The following is a 23,708-nucleotide window of genomic DNA, read 5'->3' as shown; positions in this document are numbered from 1 at the left end:
CTCCCGCTGTCACCGCTGTCACCGCCGGCCGCGGGCACCGCCACAGCCGCCCCGCGCATCCGCTTCCGCCGCCGCCTTTCTCCTCCCCGCCCAGCGGCGGCGCTGACAGCGACTCAGCCCGGCTCGGCTCAGCCCGGTTCAGCTCAGCCCGGCTTGGCTCTGCCCTGCCCGGCTCGGTAAGCGCCATGCCCCCCCCCGCCGTGCGGCCGCGCCGCGCCTCCCCCCCCGAGCCCCTCTCCGAGGCGGCGCCCGGAGGAGCCGAGGGGTGCGGGGGACGGCGGGGGGGGCTCGGTCCCGGGGGTCCCGAGGGGTCCCCAGGGGTCCCGAGGGGTCCGGGGGGATGCGGGGAGAGCCGGGGGATCTGGGGGGGCTGGTGTCGGGTCGGTATTTCCTCGGTGGGAGCCGCCTGCAGCCAGCCCTGCCGTGGCAGGGAAGGGGCGTGTGAGTGTGAACCTGAGTGTGAGGCTGAGTGTGAGTGGGGAGGTGTGGGGTGAGCCCCCGTGGTCTCGGCCCTGTTGTGCCCAGCCTGCGTTTGAGCCCCCCCCCCCCCATAGCCTCCTTCCCCCCCCCTCCCCCCCCCCCACAGCAGATCAAGGGGGGAGGTGGTGCCCGCCTGGCCCCGGAGGGGTTTGTGGAAAAATAATAACTGGGAAAGTTGGAGGAGACGAGGTTTTCCCCCAAGTTACATAACTCCGACAGTGGGACGGAGCCACCCGTGTCAGGGAACACCGAGCGTGCAGCGAGGTCGGGAAACAGAAGGGCGCGTGTGGAAGCGTGTGCTGCACCTTTACGTCACTGCATCTCCCAGTCGGCATGCAGGGTTAATGGATTGTATGAGTTAGGCGTGTGACCCCGCTTCCAGGTGTGTGAATAAAACCCAAACTGCATCCTTCGGGAAAATAAGTTGCTGGGTTTATCCTCGGTGACCTCTCCGGCAGGAAGGAGCCCAAGGAAATCTGTCCTCTTTTGCTCGTAGACTAGAGGATTGTAGGATTCCCCCATAACGCTTACAATTCAATGGCTCGTCTCAAGGCACTGCTTTATTCGGCTGTCTCGTGAAGGATGATTTTTCGATGATTTTTCATGTTTTGGGTGTGTTTCTGACTGAGGTCGGTGGGAGGCTGGAATGCTCTAGGAATTAACGACTGGGCCCAAAGCATACATCCTGCCATATTATAAAGCTTTTCTTCCTTTTTTTTTTTTTTTTTTTTAATTTTCTTTCCAGAAATAGGAGATCCTATTCTTCTTAAGACATAGGAGAAATTCAACAATTTCAAAATGTCATCAGTGAAGCGCTTGGTTTATGCTGTCATCCATTTCTTGAGAGAGCAGAGTCAGATAGATACTTTCACTCCAGATGAACAAGAAAGCCTGGAAGGTAAGTGATGAAGATAGTAATATGTGGGTAGGTACTATGCATGCTTATGTTAAATTATTTGGTGTATATTGCCAAATGTATTTCTATTGTGTATAGAAAGTAACTGAGGTGACTTCACTGAAACTGCTACAACATACTATATGAGAATAAACAATGATCTTCATATTTCTAAGATAACTAATTTTAAAACATTTCTCATTTTAAAAGTGCTCTAAAGTCGTGAAATTACCGGAATTTTAAGTGACAGTTATTTAATACTTTGAACCACATCAAGTTAGACAAAGCCATAATGCAAGACATGGGAATGATTTATATATGTAGCCTGCAACTTTTTGCCAACTGATTCATCTTCACTTTACTTTTATGTTTATTTTCCTTCTGCATTTTGTGTGTGTGATGTAAATAACCATATATTGATTTTGGCATATGGGGAAGAACTCCTGTTTTATACGTAGAAGAATTCTGGGTAGTTTATGAAGGAAATCTAAAAGATCCTAAGAATGGGGAAAATAAAAAAAAAAAATGCTTTGCATTGCTTTTCCACATAAACAGTAATTCCAAAGAGCACACAGTAGCAAATATTATCAGTTTAGTATATAACTTCTAGTAACAGAAGACATAGCCACAGGAAGATGGACATTTGTGTGTTTGAGACATTCACTAATGTTTGATGTGTCTTCCTCCTTCACATTGTTCTCATTCCTTTTCTCTAAATCCTGGGAGGCATTATCACAATGTGGAATTAAGCAAGAGAAGAACAAAAAGATTCTTAATTCTGCAATAAGCTTTTCATAGCATCTATTTAAAAGACCAGTGCATTGCTCTAAGTAGTCTTTGGCTGTGTGACTCAATGGGAGGATGAACTGGAGGTATAAAGAGGAAGGCTAGAACTACCAGGGCAATAAACAACATCCAGGGAGTCAATCATTGAGTTTCCTGAAATTTAAGGAGTTGAGTCTAAGAGGCATAAGCTTTAAAAGGGAAACCTGGAATGTTCTTCCTTCCGCTGCCTATTGCTTTTACAGTGTAGTTAATTATTTACCAATGGAAGCAAGAAATGGACATTTGTAGCATGCTATTCAAAAGATATTCCACAGATAGGGTCTGCACATTTGAAAAATGATAGTCATCTATGAATTTAACCAGTATCAGGTTATGTTGATACTCTGATAATAAATTTCTGTTCAGCTGGTGAAAGAAAGCAATGATTTAATTTCATGAAAGTATTTCATATGATGGGAGACAACAAATTTTCCTTTCATTTTTATAATAATGCTGATAAGCATTGGGTTATGCCTGTGAAGGTTTACCTGATTACCTGTTGTAGAGCAGCCTTAGCCAATGTTTATTTGAAGGAATCAACAATTTTCAGATTCTATTTTCTGAACAAAAATATTATAAAACCTCACTTGTGCTTAAATGCTGATATGAAACTTACCATTTTAATACAGATATGAAATCCTAATTTTAGAGCTGTACCCTGCCAGAAGTTTGCTACCATATGCTATGTGTTAGAGGATCGGGGCAGGCATTCTGAATAAATGAGTCACTTTAGTTGAGCAAAATATCTTTATTGCTTGCAGAATAACAGTACTCTGAGTCTTACGCATTGAATTGGTTAATGCCAGGTGAAGACATAAGGGATGAAAGAATGTGACTAATGTTTTTCATTGATACCTTATGTATCTTAGTGAAAAGATAAAACACAGTATGATAAGTATCTATGCCAAGAAGTAATTTAAGTAGTTCTCATTCCCCGCAAAACAACAAAAAGATAAAACATTACAAATAAAATTGAGACCTTACCAAAATATAAGTCTAGCATGTATTCAAACTCCTGCATTCTGCATGTTTATATTACAAAATGATGTCAATGATATGGTAATTTTCCTCTAAGAATTTTATGCTTATGTAATGAATAAAAATGACTTCATTTGAGAAATCAGAGTAATTGTAAGATAGACTGGAGAAATACACTCTTTTACAATCCAGGATCCAGAGAAGTGATACAGGTCTCTGTTCTAACACTCAACCCTATTGTATGAATTGGCAACTTGGCTTCCTCCAAGTTATACCTGAGACAGTGTATTTAAATAGCAGTTTCTTCCCTTTCCTATTGGCAGTATCTACAAGTTTTTTCTGTCTGTAGCACCTGTTTCTGTGGGACTAAAGCAGAAACTGTCTACGAAGTGCACAAGGCTGTGATTTTTTTTTTTCCTGACTTTGGAGATGATTGTACTGCAGTGAGTCCTCAAAGGCAGAGTTCTCGAAACTGGCATGTACCCCTTAAGTTGAGGTATGTGTGTAACACTAGAGTTGGGGGACAGGTATGTGTAAGATGAAGCAAGCTGACGCTGAGCACTAAAGGGGCCTCATGTCATGACTTAGCCCTGGCAGGCAGCTGAGCACCACATAGCTCAGTGTCCCCAGGTGGGATGGGGAAAAGAATCAGAAAGGTAAAGTGCGAGAACTCAGGGGTTGAGATTCAGACAGCTTACTAGGTAAAGCAAAAGCTACGCACGAGTAAAGCAAAAAATGAAATCCATTCAGTACTTCCTATCAGCAGGCAGGTGTTCAGCCACGTCCAGGAAAGCAGGGCTTGTCATGCATAATGATTTATTGGGAAGACAAACAGCATCACTCCAAATGTTCTCCCCTTCCTCCTTCTTTATTCCAGCTGTTATTGCTGAGCATGACCCCATATGGTATGGGACATCCCTCTGGCCCCATGAGGCCAGCTGTCCTGGCTGTGTCCCCTCCCAGCTCCTCACTGGCAGGGCAGCACGAAGAGCTGAAACATCCTGGCCATTGTGCAAGCACTGCTCTGCAACAGCTAAAACATAGCAGTGTTAACACACCAATTTTCATCAAAAATCCAAAACACAGCAGGTGTGAGCTTCTCTGAAAAAAATTAACTCAGTTCCAGCCAAAACCAGGATACCTCAGCAGCCCAGTTAATATTCATTATTCAGTGATCAACAGCTTGCAAGTCTGCTGTGACGCCTCGATGTTGTTTGCAGCTTGAGCATGGACAGCAAAAGATCCTGGAGCTGTGTGGCACTGGGGATGCTGAGCTGGGCTCCAGCACAATCCACGTGCTCTTGTTGCCACATAGTAGGGTTTTTTTTGTGAGCCCCAGATGTACTCTGAGCTGCTCAGTGGGGAGGTAGGGATCTGCGCTGGTTTGCAAGGTGATCTGTATGAGGTGCAGCAACAGCCTAGGTCTCTGGAAGTATATGTGATGGTGGAGGTAACAGGGAGAACAGATAACTTTGGCCTCATCGGTGAATAGCTCACATGGTGCTGTAAGTCTTTCACAACTTTCTGATGACTTTGAGCCTGTGGCAGCTAACAGTGCCTCACTTAAGTGAGATACATTTCTAACAAAAACATATCTTCACCCCTTTGACTTTACTGGGCCAGGTTTTTACCATAATATCTTAAAACAAGGTAGTTATTGATCTTTTCACAACTTAATATATCGTCTGATTTGGAAAAGTTTCAGCTTTGGCAATGTATTTTTACATGGGTTTCTATCGTTGTCTTACATGATAAGATGTGGTTGTTATTCTAACCTATGGATTCATCCCGTAAGACATCGTTTTAATTGTACTTTTGAGATATTATAAGGATTCCATTTTTCAGTTAAAAGAGAACTAAAGACTTCACCGTAACAACTGATTATTTATTTAATGGAAATACTTCCTGATAATGAAAATACATTCTGGATTCTTTTGTTTAAGCATGATTTGTACTACTGCACTTTGCAAAAAATCTCCTGTCCGATAAGGAGGTACTGTTATAGACAATACCTTAGAAAGGTAAAGATTGTACTTCAAATTGACATAAAAGTACAAATCAGGAGAAGGATTCAGGAAAGGGAATGTCTTCGGGTGAAAATAAGTTTGAGGGAAAAAGGGTAGGTATATTTTGGGCATTAGCTTCCTATTAGGTCATATAACAAAAAAATAGACATGCAGTTCCACTGATTTTATGACAGACCCAACGAGGAGTACTGCTAATATATCATCCAGAATTTGGCATGATCAGTGCTCACTTTACTATAATTTTTTTTACATAGTAGGAGGTAAAGGAGTTTAACCCAAATCCTTCACCACTTCTATTGAGGAATTTAGAATGGGGCAAACTGATGTATTTTTAACTTTTATAGGTTACAGGAGCAAGTTGTATGTGTATTTCACTATGTATTCAATTAAAATTAAAGTTGATACTATGTATTCAATTACTGTTACATATTATCAACTTTAATTTTGTGGTACTAAATTTTTTTCTGAATAATTTCTATTGTATGTTAGGAGAGTTTAAAAAAAAAATACTTGTTCAAAGTTTAACTACTCATTTTACAAGTTTACTTTTTTCTGTTTTGCCCAGCTGTGGTGTAGAAAACAGGCTCCTCAAACTGGCCTTACTGTTGTTAGCTTTCAGTGATTTTAATTTTAATTTGAGATCAGCGTTGGTGTCCCTTATAATTTGAATTCTTATTGGCATTACATTTATTACATTAACACTGGAGTGAAATTAATTATAGATTCTAAGAATCATTTTTTACTGATACTTAGTTTGAATTCAGCTGTCCTCAGTTATCTCTAGTTCAGGTTAAAAATGTGATATCTATCGAATAAGACAGAAAAAATACTTTTTTCTGCTCAAGCTACGCTTTATTAAGATTCTTTGCTCCTCCTCAGTTTTCAGTCTAAAACGTCTAGATGATATACATGTACCTTAATGGAAGCGTTCTACTGCGTTCTCAACATGATAGGGGAAGTATCAATACAATTTGAGATAGAATAACTATCAGACTTAATGTATAGACAAAGCTATATCTTACTAATTGCTATTCATCTTCTTTTGTCTGGAAACGTGATGACATTTAAAACTTCATTCTGGCACTTGGTTACTCCTTTTTTAGAATTGCTTCATGTGAGCGTATGTAGATTATTGCAGGACTGGGAGAGCCATTTAATCCTTACACAACAGAATGTGTGAAAGGATGCCGTAGAGAGATTTTCTTACAGGATGAAGAGTAGTGATTAATGAAGCATTTTATTAATAGACAATGTCTTCAAATGAATATATTTTACTTCAGAAAAGATAAAACTAACAAGTATCCCACATTTATTGTGTAATTAAAGATAAACCATTTTCTTCTGTTGTGTCACACAAACTTTTGGCAGTTTGGCTGTGTTTTGGCATGGGTCATGTGATGTGTTTTGAGTTGTTATGCTTTTGTTAAATACTTGTATGTTTAAAAATATATCAAATGATTGAGAGAATTGAAATTAAAATTATGAATTGTTTTAAGAATAATGTTAGAACTACATAAGATTTTGTATGGCTTATAGCCAGTTCTCTGCGGATCGGGTAGCCTCTTTATTTTACAATGTCTTTCAAATTGCTGTTCTTACTAGCTGAATAAAGAAGTGAATCACAGCTTTATAAATAAATTAAAGAAATTAAACTTCTGTTGAGAAACTGGTGACCTGATTTTTTTTTCCTCTTGTAAGTTGCAATTCAGTGTCTGGAGACTGTGTTTAAGATTAACCCAGAAGATACTCATCTTGCCCCTCCACAGCATTTGATAGAGATGTTCAGAAATTCTTTCCACAAGGTAAGAATTTAATTTAAATTCTAGACTTACTCTGCCAGTATGTGATAAAATTTCGTATTGTATACACAACCTTGCAGTGCTATGTAGGTCAAAAAATGTGAAAACTTAAGGAAAATGGGAAAAGAGTGAAATTTCCATAAAAGCTGGCAGAACGAGAATCTTTAGGGGCAGTGGGAGGAATTAATTTGAAGTAGACAAGGACAATTCAATGTAGGATGTTACTGAACAGTGGATTGTATAGTTCTCACTTAAAGGTTATTATCCCTGAGTTAACTGATTGAGCTCATCAACTGTTTTATGATGCTTCTCATTCCCTTCTGGAAATAATTTAGTTGTTCAGTTTTAAAAACATATCCCTAAGTGCTAACCTTAAAATGCTAAGTTTTTTAAAATCCATGCTAGTAATATGTGTTATCTCTGAGTTTCTAGTACAGGAGGCACAGAAACCACCAGGGATTGTAGAGACTTATCAACTGTGTTCTTCTTGGCTTCCTTAAAATGTGTTATGAGCCATGAGGTTTCTTTGGTAGTAGAAAACAAGCTATCTGTCTCTTCTAAGGGTTTTAGTGATGTTTTAAGTTTTGTACTCTGCAAAATAGGAAATCTTGTTGCTTGTTGATGGAATGTTGTCCAGCCTACAATTACAGCTTGTATTTTAATGAAAAAGTATTGTTTTGTTTACATACAGAATGACATGCTGCCTCTCTCAGATTCTTTACCAGAGGATATTGAAAAGGCGGACCAACTGAAGGATGAAGGTTTGTAAATTAACATAGAAATAAGCATCTTGTGCTCTGAATAATATTTTTTTGGTTATAATGGATAGTGATAGTAAAGCAGCTGGACTGGGCAACACAACTCATAGAAAAACTTCACACTTTTTCCACTGGTGATTGTTATTTTGTAAGGGGACTGTTATTTTGTAAGTAATTTGGGCCATTCAGAGTCTAAGAAAATACCTGCAGGGCTTGCTGTGGTTATACGACTTCAGGGATATCCAGTCCTTTCTAGGTGTGGATATTACAGCAATTCATGCTCTAAATTAATGTCTTCCATCTTCTAATCTGTTAGTCCTCAGGGCTTTGTGAAACGGACTAAGAAAACAAAATGAATGTGTGCTGTGTGTTAGTGTAGTGATACTAAAGCAATTCATATTTCTACTGAAAAAAATGAAGGGGTCTAAACTTTGATAAAGGGCACTTGAAAGTGTTGGCAGTCAGAAGAACTAATAAGCAATTTGGGACTGCTCATAGTGCTTTTGGTTAACTCCCATAATAAATTTAAAACATCATATCCTATTTTTAAATGCTGCTCTCATATTAGTCCTTTTTGTTTTCACACAAATTTATCTATCACTGGTATCAGGTTTGTCAGTTTTGAGTACTTGTCTGTCTGAGCTTAGTGAAATAAATTACATCAATTTGTTGAAATCCATTTGAGCCTTATCTTCTACAATATTGTAATTCTATCATTTTGTGGTTTCTGTCTGTATGTCCTTACTTATGGAATAACTTCACACACCTTTTCAGCCACCAGCCTGTACCTCCTCCACCCTCAAACTTGCCCTCTAGAAATTGACTAATGAAGGATGAAATGAAATCAGATTGCTTAATTTTCTTTCTTGGTCATTATGAAACCTGACTGATATACCCTCCAGACTAGCAAATACTTGAATTTAATTCTCTGCCCTTGTAAATCACTTGATATTTTGCTTATTGTAAGCAATGGAGAGTACAGATTATATGCAGGTTTGTGGCTTAATCCTAAACAGAGCTGCTTGGTAAATACATTATAACAGTAGGTAGTACTTCCATTATAAAAGGATACGCACTCAAAAGAATAACCTTTTTTTTTTTTTTTTTTTGGCCAGCATTAAAATAAGTTAATACTGTTGTGTTTTCTTTTGTATGGGATTGCTTAATCTGAGCAGAAACAGGTCTATCTGTTCTTCTGTTTTCCTTTAGCCAATTTTGAGCTGCAGAGAGGCAGAGAGAGCAATATTGGTACCCACTGAAACGAGCTCCAACATAGCCGTGTATCTTGAGTCACTTTTGTTTCAGAGCAGTATCAGAAATTCCAGCTTTGATGATCATCAATAGCAGTTTTGTTTCAGAGAAACATTAACTGCTACATTCTTGTGGAGGGCAGCTACCTTGTGAGTCTGAACTGCCAGTAGGATTTAGTCTGTAGATCTCTAAATTAAAGGAAAGATGCATAGATGGTGGGCCTGTAAAAATGAGGTGGATGCGGTTATAGTCTGTGTGTATTTTGGAAGTACACAAGGAGCGGCTGAGGGAGCTGGGCTTGTTCAGCCTGGAGAAGAGGAGGCTCAGGGGCGACCTTATTGCTCTCTACAGGTACCTTAAAGGAGGCTGTAGCGAGGTGGGGGTTGGCCTGTTCTCCCACGTGCCTGGTGACAGGACGAGGGGGAATGGGCTTAAGTTGCACCAGGGGAGTTTTAGGTTGGATGTTAGGAAGAACTTCTTTACCAAAAGGGTTGTTAGACATTGGAACAGGCTGCCCAGGGAAGTGGTGGAGTCACCATCCCTGGAGGTCTTTAAAAGACGTTTAGATGTAGAGCTTAGGGATATGGTTTAGTGAGGACTGTTAGCGTTAGGTCAGAGGTTGGACTCGATGATCTTGAGGTCTCTTCCAACCTAGAAATTCTGTGATTCTGTGATTCTATACATGAAATTACAGTTTGAGTTTGCCTTCTCACTAGCAGTGATTGCTGACTGTAATTACAGTCTAGTGTATCACTGTTAAAATAGGTGATTTTGTAGTATATTGATGATACTTAGTTACATATATCTGATTTTGTTTATTAATTGTTTTGTAGTCACAAATAAATGCAAGTATAATTGTTTTCAGTTAGTATTGTCACCTAAAACTGCTTGCTCCATAGTCTTTCTTTCTTTCTGACTGAAACATTCTAGCATTTGTCTGTGCAGTTGTAACTGTAGAAAGTTACAGCTGTAGTAACCTTTTGACCTGTCCCTTCTCTTGCTTAGTCTCGGAGAGGGTTGAAATATTATACCAAAATACAAGGAAATCAGTGAAAGTCTGTTGTTTCCTGACAACTTCTTGATGTTGCTGAGAAACCTAGACAGGTTCTGCAGGATCTAGCAAGCCAAGAATCTATAGCAGTGGCACCTGGAACAACCTTAGACTCAGGCACTCTGAACTAGGACTTCTTATAGTAACGAAGAAGTAGATAAAACAAAGAAAGAAACCACCAGGAATGCCTTGTGTCAGGGTGGAAGAAATATGGAAGGTATCTTTAGTTTTGAAAGAACTTAACTCCAACATTTTCTTTGTGTAGAGAAGTTACTTTATTCTGCCTTTTCACTGTAGTAGACTTAAAAATATCAGGTATGAAACTTTATTATTGCATAGAAGATCAGAGCTTTGGTAAGAAATTTCACTTCTGAATCACTTTGGATTGCCTGTGCTATATATGCTTTTCATTATCTTTATGAACTATGTGACAACATCACACAAGTGGGGTCTGTGTGCTTGGTTTTTGCTTTTATCTCCCATATTAAGTGAGTAGTTATAGGGACGTTTTTGGTAGATGTGAGACCAGAAGGGAATTAACATACTGCCTATTGGACTATGAGGCTTGGGAAGTTAGTTAAAACTGATGAATTTGTATTAGAGTTATTACAGTTATACTTCTCAACAAAGGGATCTTTACTTAACAGCAGAAACTATCTGGAAAGTGTTGAATAGGAAAAAAAAGGAAAAAAAGAGAAGAGGAAGGCATATGTGGTGGACTACCATGTGCATAATGAATTTTACAGACATAGTAGATACTTCTATTTGCTTTATTCCATGCCAGTTGTATTTAAAAGCATGTATCTCGCCAAAGTGCCATCAGAACTGCCTTATTTAGAATAATGTAGTTTCTCTACTTTTTTTCATACATAATAATGTATCTTTTAACTGCTTATGAGCTTCTAATAATTTATTTCAGGTAACAATCATATGAAAGAAGAAAACTTTGTTGCAGCAGTGGATTGTTACACTAGGGCTATAGAACTGGATCCAAACAATGCAGTCTATTACTGCAACAGGTAAAAGCAGAATAATACACACTTTTTATTCTCAAACTTAATAAACATTATTTTAAAGATAAAATATGAAGTAGATCAAAATAGTGTGGGGCTATTTAATGTGAATTACGTGTGAGGCAGAGGTTAACATATTAAATTAACATATTAATATATTAAATCAGTATGTAGGCTGTGGTTCTCAGTCCATTAAGAGTAGTAGGAGCCTTTTTTTTTTTTTTTATTTCAATGGTCTAGTGATTCAGCTGCTATCTCTGTCTCCTATAGTATTGCCTTCCCTTGGAAAAAATAGTGTTAATGTGTTACAGCGTTTAGGAGATTTGAAAGATTGTATAAGTACTCAGCATTTTTATGCACAACCTGTTGGAAAAATAACAAGACTGTGTTGTTGTAGTTTCATTGTATAATTATTTCTTCAGTGTAGCATTGACATTGGACCAGATGAATTCTGGAAGGGCGTGTTATCCTAGCAGCAGCATGCACTTTCAGTATACTGCCCTAAGGATCAACATAAGAACAAAAGCAGTGTAATCTACGAGCCCTGCTGAAGCTGCCATGCCTCTAGAGCTCCTTTGCTCTTCACTCTTCAGTGCATCTGTTACCAGAAGGACTTATTAACTTGAGTGCAGTCAACCTGGCCTTGTGGCAGTGTACTCTATAGACTTTTCCTTTTTGGGGGCTGTGCTTCCATTACTCCAGAGTTTAGTTTGTGATAAACGCAAGTATATGACTCAGTGTTTCGTGGCAGGCATAAAGAGAAAGGGAATGCACAGCATAGTAATATTGTTTTACATCTTTAAGAATGATTGCATAAGTGATTTTAGGTATCAAATATAAAACCTCATTCAAAAGCCTCCCAAATAACTGAAAGATTTCTCAGTAGAATGAGCTTTGGCACCAAATCTATAATTGTCAAAAGAGTGAAAATACTTCACTGTTTTCTGTGCTATACATCATCACAGACTACATTTGTGAGCACCAAAATGAATCTTGACGTCAATGAGCCCAGTACTGTATAAAGTTACTTTAAAGAAGATAGGCAGTTCTTTGGAGTTTCCAGAGGGATGCTGTGTCTGAATAAAGATAGGCCTTATCTTACTTGAGCTAGCTTGGAATCCATGAAGAATTACCACCTTTAACAGCATTGCTTTTTACTCACAGCAGTGGGATAAAGAGGGAGGTTAGGTGCCATTGAAGTTGTAACTGACCGCACTATTTTTTTAAACATGGAAAGAACACTTTCACACTTTCTGTTCAAACACATAAGAAACTAAGCATTGTCCCCAATTCTTACCTACAAACCTTACTGGCATCTACAGGAGCTAGACAACTGTTACATAGCTTAAATATTTAAAAGCTATAAGTAGTCCATTCAGAAAAGATTTTAATCAAAGTCAGAGAAAACATCCAATCTGAGGTTATCACAGGAGAAGGGATTGAATACAGTGATGATTATAGCATCTAGCGTTCCTATTTTAAAAAAATAGTGCTTCATGCCATGGAAATATTATTATTTCTTCTATAGCTTTTTAGTCAAAGAAGAACTAATTAGAGTATTTTGAGACTTTTCAAACTGGGAAAATCTTGAATATTAGTTATTACAATTGCCTTTTTAGTTTGGGGCAAGTCTTTAACCTTATTGTATAAATAACCACAGCATTCAGTATTTCTCTGGTGTGGAGATACAATTTTAATTTAGTAATTCAGAGATTGAGAAGTGTCATCCCAATTTATTTGCAAGCATGAGTTTTGCTGAAATACAGTTATGTATGTAAAAGAAATATCACTTCAGTTCAAAATTAGTGTGATGCTGTTATTTTCCTTGTGATCATTATCCTGAAGTCAGATTCAGAGAGCAAATGGGATGGGTCATGCTGAAAGGCAATTCTGTGCTTTCTGAAGCACAGACTTAACTGCTTTAAGGGGAGGAAAAAAAAAAAGAGCAGAGAAAAATCACAGTATTCCTTCAAAATGCAATAAAAGTGTAGTCCTTATTGGAAAAGTGCAATTGTGTAGAGTATTTCTGTTTAAATAACAATTTAATGTCAACTACTAATTCAGAGTTTCACTTCATGCAATAGGTTTTGTGATGTGTTCTGTGCATAGTCATATACTAGATATAAAATAGTTTTAGAATAATTTCTCCTTTGTGTCCTGAAAGGTGGGTCTTTGCTCTCCAAAGCCCAGTCTAGCAATGCACCTATGCATGGACCTAATTCAGAACATTTGCTTGACCTGCTTGATTAAGGAAACTTGAGGCATTGCCTAACTAATGAATGTCAATAAGACAAAACATGTCTAAAGTCAGTAACTGACATGCAGATACCTAAGCTTTTTTGTTCTTGCTTTTACTGTTTTTTGACTAAACTCTCTCTTTTCCCCTCCACGTTTCCTCCTAGGGCTGCTGCTCAAAGTAAACTCAATAAATACAGTGAAGCAATAAAGGACTGTGAGAGAGCCATAGCAATAGACCCGAAGTACAGCAAAGCATATGGGAGAATGGGGTAAGCCAATAGAAATCTGAGTAAATGCTGAAGGCCCACATGTAAATCACCATACATTTTCTGAAATAAGTGGAGCTATGTTGTTTTGCTTAACTGACATTCTTGTCCTGAAAGTGTAGCAATTTTCTAAAGATGACCCTATCATGCTGTCGGCTTTAAGTTTTGTATCTGTGATTGATCTCAACATTGTCATATCAGACTTTGTCAGTTAGATTTTCATTTTTTTTTAAATTTCAGTTTATCAACTTTGTAAATTTAGTTTAGGAAGCCATGATGTGTTTTTCTTTTTTATCTCCTACCTAATTATGAGTTATAAAAATTACGCTGTTAGAAAAGAGAATCTGCTAATGATGCTGTTAGAAAACAGTATCCTTAAAGGTACCGGGCCTTCAGTGCTAGCAGTTGAGGCTTGATTTTTCTGTTCAGTGACTGTGAAGAGGTGGATATTTGGGCAAGACTAAGCTCTGTCCTGTTAGCATTTTTTCTCAGTCCTGTCTGAGTGGTTAGGAAGATTGTCCCTTTAGGCAGAGGGTCTGATGAAGTGCTATATCTAAAAATGTCAAAAATGTTCTCCCAAATGAAATGCCTGCTTTAGTCAAGGGACACTCTTCTGAGATGTGTAGCTTTGCATAGTCAATAATCAAGCGTATTATGAAGGTGTAGGCTGAATGCAGACTTTTGGCTTTTGTGGTTTTATCTATACTAGTAAATCAAAAAAAATGCTTGGGATTGTTCTTTGGGGTCAGATGGCACAAAATAGCCTGTGTCTGTATTATTAAAATCTTGTTTGCAGTATGGAGTGACCACATCCAAACTGCCTATTGCTAAATTGCCTTGGCCAGTGTTAACTTCTGAACCATGCCCTAAAATTTTTTGGGCTAATTGGCCTGGGACAAGGCTGTGCCAGGGGCCATTTATTTAAGATCAAAAATGATGGAATTCTGTCATTTGAAAACCTCCCCAGACCGAGTTTATTTTAATACTACAAACGTAGCCTTTAAGATTGTCTTGTGCATAGCTAATTCACTTTGAAATTTTAAGAACTTTTGAATTTTTGTCCTATATAACTGTCTTTATATTGTTTCTGTATATAGCAGAACCCAAAATCCCCAGATTTCAGGGAGGTAGAGGGAAACCACAGGTTGATTTAATTGGAAATAGGAGGTTATTTTAGAATTTTGGATGTAAGAGCAGTGTACCCTTTGATAAGCAGTGTAAGTGGGATCATTCTCAGGCATTCCCAAGCTTCTCCTTTTTTGTCTGACTGCTTAAATAGAGGATATATTCTTACCTACAGATTGTTGCTTAACTCAGCAGCTTGAAAGAATAATGTATTTGGCACAGGCTAAGTCAGGAAACAGTGCTTGTTTAGTAATAACCGGGAAAAAAGTGCCGAAACCATCTCAAAAAGAATTCCTTATGAGAAAGCTAGGATTTCTGACTGCATTAGAAAGGCACATACATCAGCTTTTCTGAGGATTTGATGGAAGCTCTGTACGTGTTGCAGAAAGGAACAGAAGTGCCACAGAAATATGCAGAGATGGGAGCAGTGTAGACAGTTAAAGATGTGCTTCCAGCATGACTGAGAGAGCACTCTTCTGGGTAGGAGGTGGGTCTGAAATTGCGAGCAGATAAACTTGCCTGCTCTTCTGAGTTGTGTGTTCCAGGAAGCGGAATTTAGCATACTTTCCCCATAAATAAACACAGTTGCATCACAGAAATACCTGATTGCATTTCTCCTCTGGTCAGAAACTATTTCGGCAAATTAATGGGCCAAAAGGGAGAATGCTGCATTGCAACTGTGCTAAGGGAGAAAACATTAATATTGCATGGGTTCCTCCAGAAGTTTTATTGGAAAACCCTGGATTTTTGTACTGCTACTGAATTCTTTATCACTGAGAGTAATGACTGTGACCAATGTGTCCTAACACTGAGCTCTCTTGTCTGACATAAAGGACTAAGTTCTGTTAGTGGGTTTCAGCACAGGCTTATTATCAACACAGGCTGCATATCTATCTCAGCACATACTAAAGGGAAACTGGAATACTAAATAGAAGTTGAATGTAGGTTACACAGACCTTTCACGAAATGTAGAAAAAAATTGGTTAGATTTGAGATCAGCATAAATTGAATATATAGCAGAAGGCAGAACTGAAACTGCAACCAGATGGACTTCTGGCATAGCTCAAAGAAAGATAATGCTTTAAATGTAGGAACTAATCAAATTTGAAAACAAACATTGTTTCAGAAATAGTAGATAATCCATGTTGTGCTCTCCTGAATCTTTTTCAAAAGATTAAGTAGGCTTCTCTGACACGTGGGTTTCTTACAGATATTGCTACTATCCTGTGTAACCCATTTGTCAAGTGGTGAAGCAGAAGTTCCAAGAGAACCTTGCAACTAATCCAGTGCAAAAAGCTGTTAGACTGAAACTTGTGGTTCTACTGTTTGGTTTCTTGAAACTGCACAACTTACGTTAAGAGTATCTCCATCCTACTTACCTTCTGAATTATCTATTGGATCAAAAGAAATGGAAGAAATATTTAAAGGAATTTCTGAGCTCATGTTGGATCCAACTTGTGCTCTAAAACAGAGACTAAATCACTTGATAATGCCAAAGAGTTCTTTAATGAAACTTGCATACATATAGATGCAGAATGAGTTCCTGAGGGATCATCTGTTCTACTACAATAAAGGCTTACTCTAAGCAGCAGTGACACAACAGCAAAACTTCTTTTAACTTAGTGCTTAAGAGAAGAGTTAGTTGTGAGATACTGTTTTACTTGGAGCAGAAAAATCTATCATTATCTTTTGATAGTCATGTATGTTCTACCCAGGATTTCTTTATTTCACATTAGGTTGGCTCTGACCTCAGTGAATAAGTTTGAAGAAGCAATTACCAGTTACCAAAAAGCACTGGATCTTGATCCAGAAAATGACTCTTACAAGTCAAATTTGAAAATAGCAGAACAGAAACTAAGAGACATGTCCAGTCCTGTAAGTTAGCTCTGCATCTATTTATTAACAATTGTTTTAACTGGGACTTTGGAGGTAAACTTACTTTCGATTTTTACTTGTTTTTAGACTGGAACTGGACTGAGTTTTGACATGGCAAGCTTGATAAATAATCCTGCCTTCATTAGTATGGTGAGTATATTTCAAACTTCATGTTGCTTTTAAGACTGAATTCTTAAGAACAACTCTAAACACAAGGGATTTTAATGTTTATTATAATGGGCAATAGTTGCGCTATACTGAATTTATTTTCAAAGGGATTTTACAGTCAAACTGAGAAGTGGAGGATGAATCTCCTCTGATGCCTGTCTCATTTCCAACTGATTCTGTCCTACTTATGAACAATGATATGTGTAGATAGCTATGCTGTTTTTACAGATGGAATGAACAGCAAAACACTTGTCAGCAGTATGGTGGAAATATCTTTTCTATTCACTACATAATAATTAACAGTGAATACATAGAAATCACTTCTTAAATGAATAGCTGTTGTTTCAGATGCAGTCTACCAAATGCTTAAGTAACTTCCTGGAGAGAACTATCCAGAACACGTTTTTGTTCTTACCTTTTCAAATTCTCCCTGTCACTGTCAAGTGTTTAATACTTCAAGAAATGCAAAGATAGTGAATGTAATTAACACATAATGCTTTCATTTACTTCTAGTGTGCTGGCAAATTGTGATTTTGTCCCTCAATAGTTTTCTCCATGCATGGTTGTCCGGGCCAATTTGTATGAATTAACTTTAAAGAATAGAACTTGAAGGGAAAAAATGCAAAACATATTTATTTCTTTTGAGATTCCAGTTAAAACTTTACTACCCTTCTGGTAGCTTCTCTAGGGTAGGACATTTCAACCAGTGCTCCCACATGGAAAACAGATCAATGCAGCTGATACTGTGGTATGGAGATGGTAAGCAAAGGAAGAGGTGAACTCCCTAATGGCGTTAGGGGTGAAATAACACTGGGACTCTGTGTACAGCTTCACTGGCCACATGACTTACTCAGACAGTCTGCATCTGTTTAGAGTCAAAGATGTACTCTTTAATGTGGAGCTAACTATGACGAAATGATTGTTTGTATCATTTCCAGAAGATGCCAGATTAAGTGAATAATGGGCATCCAGACAGGAATTAATTAACAAACTTTTCCTGTGGTGGTTGTGATGGGAGGTGGGGATGTTTTTTTGCTGGTGGTGGTTGTTGTTTTGTTGTTCTTTTAAGGAAAAAAAAGTTACTGACCTTGAGAAAGCTATTTCTGGCCTCCTTTTGAGCCACATCAAAGCTGTTACTGGTGGGAGAGAGAAAAAATCCTGTACTTCCCTCAGAGTTGATCTTTAGTTGGCTTTTTTTTATCCAAATGTAGACTAGAGAAAACAGATGACTTTCGAGAAGCTGCATGGAGATATATTGGCCAACTGATATTATGCATGTCTGGTTTTTGTACTACACTTAATAAGATAGCGAATGAGCAGATACAACTGTTGTTTTTTACGGCCACTGACTTCTGTAGGAATTACACTACTGACTTTAAACCATCACCTGGTTTATTCTGTAGTGTCTGTCCCTATACACTCTTACGCTACAGTAAACACAACAGAATTTTTGAGGTACCTTATGAATCAGAGATATGAATAACCTTATGCTTACTATGAAATAAGAAGATAGGCAAGTTATCAAAGAAGATACATGTTATGGCAAAACCATAGTACAAAGTAAGTCCGCAATCTGGTTAGTCTCTGTAGTCTCAACAGCTTAATGTCTCTAGTAATAATAGTTGGAAAACTGATTTATTCAGTTGGGAATCAACAAAACTCAGACCATTGTCTAAAAAGCCCTACTGAAAACCTTAGTACCTAGAAATCTTATGTTAATCTTTTTTAGCTTTAGAGTACAAGGTTTTATGTTTGTCTTGTTGTCATATTTTGCATGTCCAATGAAAATTTGTTGTTTAACATATTGAAAAAAAAAAAAAACACTTTTCCCTGCAACGATTATTTTTGCTTGGGACCATTCATCTCTGTAGACATAAACTTAGCTTGATTTTGTAATAAATTGTAGAATTCCTTCAGTGATACCTAAGAAGTTAATGTGTTATAATTTCAGCTATATATTATCTATTCTAGGCAGCAAGCTTAATGCAGAATCCCCAAGTTCAACAACTGTAAGTATTAAAATGAAGTACCATTAAAACAAATGTCTTCAGGGCTTCGAATTAAAAGAGAAAAGGTAGATGGCACTGAATTCCTGAAAATGTAGTCCTATTTTTGCTTACTGTAAATAGAACTACTGCAGTTTCTTCTTCTTACAGCTTAGTTTCTCCCAGCAATTCAACAAAGAACTACAGTTTATTGCTTACTGTAAAGGTTCCTGCATACCCCAATGCCAACACTATGCTAACTGTTCCAGGATGTCGGGGATGATGTCAAATGCCATCGGTGGCCCTGCTGCAGGTGTTGGTGGCCTGTCGGATTTGTCCAGCCTGATCCATGCGTAAGTACTACCAATCACTCAGTTTACTGTTACATTTATGGAAACATTATTGCACATCACCTATTTAAGAGGGATAGTGTCAGACCAGTTAAACTGTGGCCTTTACTCATTGTATGCTTGATTATTATTAAAACAGATCTTAAAGGCTTACTTTCCATCTTGTTTGTTTGCATTGTACATTTCCATCAATTGGAGTGACCATGTGCTCAGTTTCACTTTTTAGCTCTCATGCACTGTGCATTTTTCAAATGCCACCTAGTAAAAGTGCTACTTGAAACCTTTAGTTGCTTATACACATGCTTTCAAATTGTACTCTATGAGTCTACTCAGTGCAGGTTGCAACAAGTTCTAAAGTTTTCTCTTGACTGACAGTGCTCTGGCATTCCTCCATTTAGACTAACAGGGCTTCAGGGAGGTGAGTGTAATAGGAATGAGTTTTACAAGAGCCAGGACCCAGATCTTGTATAATAAGATAACAATGATGCATCTGGAAGAATCAGCACACTTCAGGTGTACTTCAGTGTAACTGTATGCATGCTTTCTGTTAATGGCCTATGGCTCATAAATACAAGTTGCTAGCCACATCCCATGTTTCTAGAAAAACTAACATAAATTTGCATTTCAACTAGAAGAGTAGTTACCTTTAACTACTGGAGTGCATCCTCTCAAAGAGAAGGGAGTAAATCACTGGAATAGATTTGTTGCCAAATTTTAGTTTTAGTGAGTAAGGTAATATTTTCCATATTACCAAGTAGATGCAGTAGTCTGAAAGAATTAAGATTCTGTTTGGAGAGACTTTAAGTAGATAGTCATAATACTACAACTAACTTGGTGGGTAGGCTTAATCAAGGTGTCTTTAGTCTCAGCTTTCATATAGTGAAGCTTTCAGTTATGTTCGGATGTCTTGGTTTGTTACAAAAGCTGCTCGTCTTTTTTTTTTCACTTGGTGATTTTATTTACAATTGTTCAACACAGGGGGCAGCAGTTTGCACAACAGATACAGCAGCAGAATCCAGAACTTATAGAGCAACTGAGAAATCACGTCCGGAGCCGATCCTTCAGTGGCAGTACTGAGGAGCATTCCTGACTTAAAGAAGGCATGTGAATTGGAATGGTATATAACCTCAAAATGCATACCATAGTTAGTTGGCAAAAAGCACCATTGTTAACTCTTCTGCTTGAATAGAAGACAGAAAATTCTTCGTGTGTGTTTGCAAACAATAATAAATCTGTTAAACAGATCTATTGCACATAACTTGGAACATATCATTTATGTATACTTAATCCTCTGAAAATTAATACACTAAATACATTCAGTGGTCTGTTAAAATCCCTATGTACAAGTCATTTTCAGTATGTGCATTAGACTGATCTCCAGAGGTGTTGAGTGTCAAGGAGTTTTGGAGTGGGCTGACTTTGTGTAACAACTTAATTCTAAAATCCTAGTGCAAAAGGCATGTTACTCTGATGGTGAAAATTGTTACAGCTGTAACTCCCTGTCAAATACACTATTGAAAAAATAGATGCATCAGCCCTTCTGATGTACATCTGATGTGCCCTTCTATAATGAGCATAAATCAGTGTTGGAATATATAGTGTGTATAAATATCATGTCTGAAGTCTGCTTGTATCTGTGGAGGGGCCGTCATTGGTACCACATAATACTCTTCAACTCCACTTGGCAGAAGGGAGGGAAATGATTGCAAATGAAGGAGTACCACAAACTGTGGATGGAAAGGATGGAAATCCCGAGTAGATACCACAGATACCAAAATGCTACTTGGCTAGGGAAAGGAAATCGTGTTAAGAAGGTTCAGGCACCTCTACTGCCATGTATATTCTCAAATCATCATGGTTGCCCTGGAGGTCAGCAGTGTGGCACTATTTTCATGGGGATGTCAAACTGCATTACATTCTGTATGTATGCAGGATTTAATATAAGCTTAACAGTCATAACTAAGCTAACACTGATTCAATGACTGTATAAATAACTAGTACTGAAAACTTATCCCAAAATAGCTGCCTTAGCAGGATTCTCTTTTTGTTCGTGTGTGATAAATCACTGGCCTGAACAATTAAGGACTTTTTTCAGTTTCATTGTAATGCATCTCCTTTAAGCAATGGGTGTGCGGTCAAGCTAAAGATTTTTCCCATCTTTGATATTTCTATCTCATCTTTTTTTTTTTTGCTTAGCGCATCTTATTCTGAAAGATACCACTGTTTTTCTGTATTTTTGTTATATTACCTTTTCTTTTTAATTCTGCCTGGTGTTCACATTCCTTTCTGCTACAAGGTATGCTTGTTTTGTCTCCAGGGAAGTTCTCAATTTTTTTTTTTAATTTTTTTTTTGCGTATCAAAATTGATTTGAGGAGCCTGCTTTGATTCCTAAGACAAAGTGACGTCTGCTGGCCAGTCACATTGGAGACAGCATGTGGATGAGTAAAACAGAGATTCCCAAAGGGAGAAATACACAGGAACTCCTAGACTTTATACATTATATCTGATGCATTGTGTGGTTAAAAATAATAATAAAAAAACAACACCTCAGGTAGAGGCAAATAAAAGATTGGGACTAAGTCTAGGACTTCAAATGCTAGTTGTACATCTATTGTATGAGCCTTCAGCTATGAAGCGAGGAAAAAATGCAGCTGAGGCTAAGGAAAAATGAACAGAACTGGTGAACACACAAAACCCAGGAAACTCGTATCATCTTTTGAATAAAGATTTAAAGCTTAAAACAGCAACTTCAAGACATTCATAGTTTCAGCAGGGCTTGCCTACATATAGCATTGAGATGCTTTCTTTTTTTAATTTCTGTATGTGTTGCTGTAGCTGCTTTTTTGAGGCTGTAGAGATCTTTAAGCTTCACATTAAATATACTTCCAAATAAAAACTTATCTGATGACAAAGAAATTTATTCTTAACATGATCTTTTATCAGAGGTAGTTCAGATTTTGAATCTAACTTGTGACTTCAATTCAGTCACACATAAGAGGCCAGGATCCCATTTACAAGAAGGGTCAGTGAGGTGCAAAGTAGGTTAAAGCTACTCTACAGACATTGCTTGAAGTAGTGTGTTGTGTGAGGAGAGAAGCATTGCTCCTAGCACCCTATCTATCTCTTTGCAAAAATCTTCGTCGTTCCTCTTATTTTTCTTTAATACTCTCAACCAAAGTGGGCCCTACTAGCTTTGATGAGGGGTAACCAGTAAATTCAGAATGGACTGGACAGCACATCAAGGTCTCTCATACTCAGTTTATGCTTGCTTATGACAGCAAGCTTCATGTAGTCCATTTTCTTTCTAATTCAAAACAGCACGAGTGTCAAGAACCTCTTGAGAACTCCATAAAAACTACAATGAAAATTGTATGATACACAAAATCTGCTGTAGAGGTTGTATTCTCTTCCATAAACATACGTTTTTCTTTGTCATTGTTCACGTGCAGCCCTATAGCTTACTGTATTTGTGGGGTAACAATCCCCAAGGTAAAATGGAATTGAAACATTGGTTAGTTGTTTGCAATTTGCTCTTAAAGACGATTTCAATGTAATTTTGCATACTAAAATATTGCCATGTTTAAGTGTTATGTCAGTACAGATCATATGTAACCAGAACATTCATTGCAATGATGGCATTAGCTGACCCTTTTGGAATGTGCTGCAATTAGCATAATACGTAACTTGTAAACATTCTTTGTTTCTTGTACATTAACAAAAAGGGCTTTGTAGCCCCAGTAAAAAGAAAGACAGCGTAACCAATAACAGGAGCTGTCATGGTGTGCTTTTCCATTGAAGCCAGGAACAGAGGGATCACTTATGCTAAAATCTATTTTGTCTTGAATAGGTTAAATTGTTTCACAAAGTCATGCAATACGTCTCAATCACAGGGTGAGGAAGGAATCTTTTCCTGTGTGATAACTGCACTTTTGTTTTGCACTAAAACTTTTCATTCTGCTTGATCAAGTGGTAAACCCCAATCCCAATAAAAACTACTTTAATTTAAAGTCAGTTACAGTTCATCATTTAACTGAACAAATATGTATTTATCACCAAACTGGTTTTGTATCATTACCGTTCCATCAACATTTAAGTGTGATACCGGTTAGAAAAGAAAGTGTTTTGCATTCAAATTGTAAACTCCTGTAACCTGCTTGCATGGAAATATATTCTAAGTATGCCTGATCAGAGAAACATCAAATGTAATACTCAGCGTAGAAATTGTTTCAGTTGCAGTTTTGGTTTTGTAACGACTATAAAGTAGACTCATTTGTCCTGAGACAGAATTAAATCTGCAACTTCTGAAGAAATCATCATAACATCATTTGAGGCTACAGATAGTCATACTGGCAAAATGCAACTTGGCTACCATTTCTGTATCTCTCCTACCTCTTACTACCACATGGTCACATCTCCTTCAGTTTGTGTCAACTTAACTTGAAAACAGATTATAAATAAAAGTTATTTACATTTTTTGCGTTGATAGTTGTGGCTTTACTGTTTTCGTTTTTTGGTACAACTAGAATAACAGATTATACTGTGTTTGTTTTTTTAATACCTTTTATGTTGTTTGGTATGCATTTTATTAAATGTGTAAGGTATGGTTTCAATTTTTTTTTTTGT

At 37.8% G+C, this 23,708-nt stretch overlaps 1 protein-coding gene across 1 annotated transcript; it reads left to right on the top strand.

The window, feature by feature from the left end:
* Positions 1 to 17: 17 nt before the first annotated feature.
* On the top strand, positions 18 to 23,558 carry SGTB (small glutamine rich tetratricopeptide repeat co-chaperone beta). The gene is made up of 11 exons (XM_027446371.3): positions 18 to 176; positions 1,226 to 1,378; positions 6,904 to 7,007; positions 7,696 to 7,765; positions 10,984 to 11,083; positions 13,480 to 13,584; positions 16,443 to 16,581; positions 16,669 to 16,731; positions 18,721 to 18,758; positions 19,004 to 19,087; positions 20,063 to 23,558. The coding sequence occupies exons 2-11, from the start codon at positions 1,279 to 1,281 to the stop codon at positions 20,172 to 20,174; spliced, it is 915 nt and encodes a 304-aa protein (XP_027302172.1). The 5' UTR covers positions 18 to 176; positions 1,226 to 1,278; the 3' UTR covers positions 20,175 to 23,558.
* Positions 23,559 to 23,708: the final 150 nt, after the last annotated feature.

Source organism: Anas platyrhynchos, chromosome Z, assembly GCF_047663525.1.
Source record: "Anas platyrhynchos isolate ZD024472 breed Pekin duck chromosome Z, IASCAAS_PekinDuck_T2T, whole genome shotgun sequence".
NCBI classification, from domain to species: domain Eukaryota; kingdom Metazoa; phylum Chordata; class Aves; order Anseriformes; family Anatidae; genus Anas; species Anas platyrhynchos.
Note: the sequence above shows the minus strand (reverse complement) of the source record. Positions and strands in the feature narration are given on the sequence as shown.

What these genes read in the sequence shown, in the direction of transcription:
- SGTB (XM_027446371.3), top strand. Translation starts at nt 1,279, where the DNA reads ATGTCATCAGTGAAGCGCTTGGTTTATGCTGTCATCCATTTCTTGAGA. An exon ending in TAAGAGACATGTCCAGTCCT is followed by an intron (nt 16,582 to 16,668) that starts GTAAGTTAGCTC and finishes ACTTGTTTTTAG; the next exon opens with ACTGGAACTGGACTGAGTTT. An exon ending in ATCCTGCCTTCATTAGTATG is followed by an intron (nt 16,732 to 18,720) that starts GTGAGTATATTT and finishes TATCTATTCTAG; the next exon opens with GCAGCAAGCTTAATGCAGAA.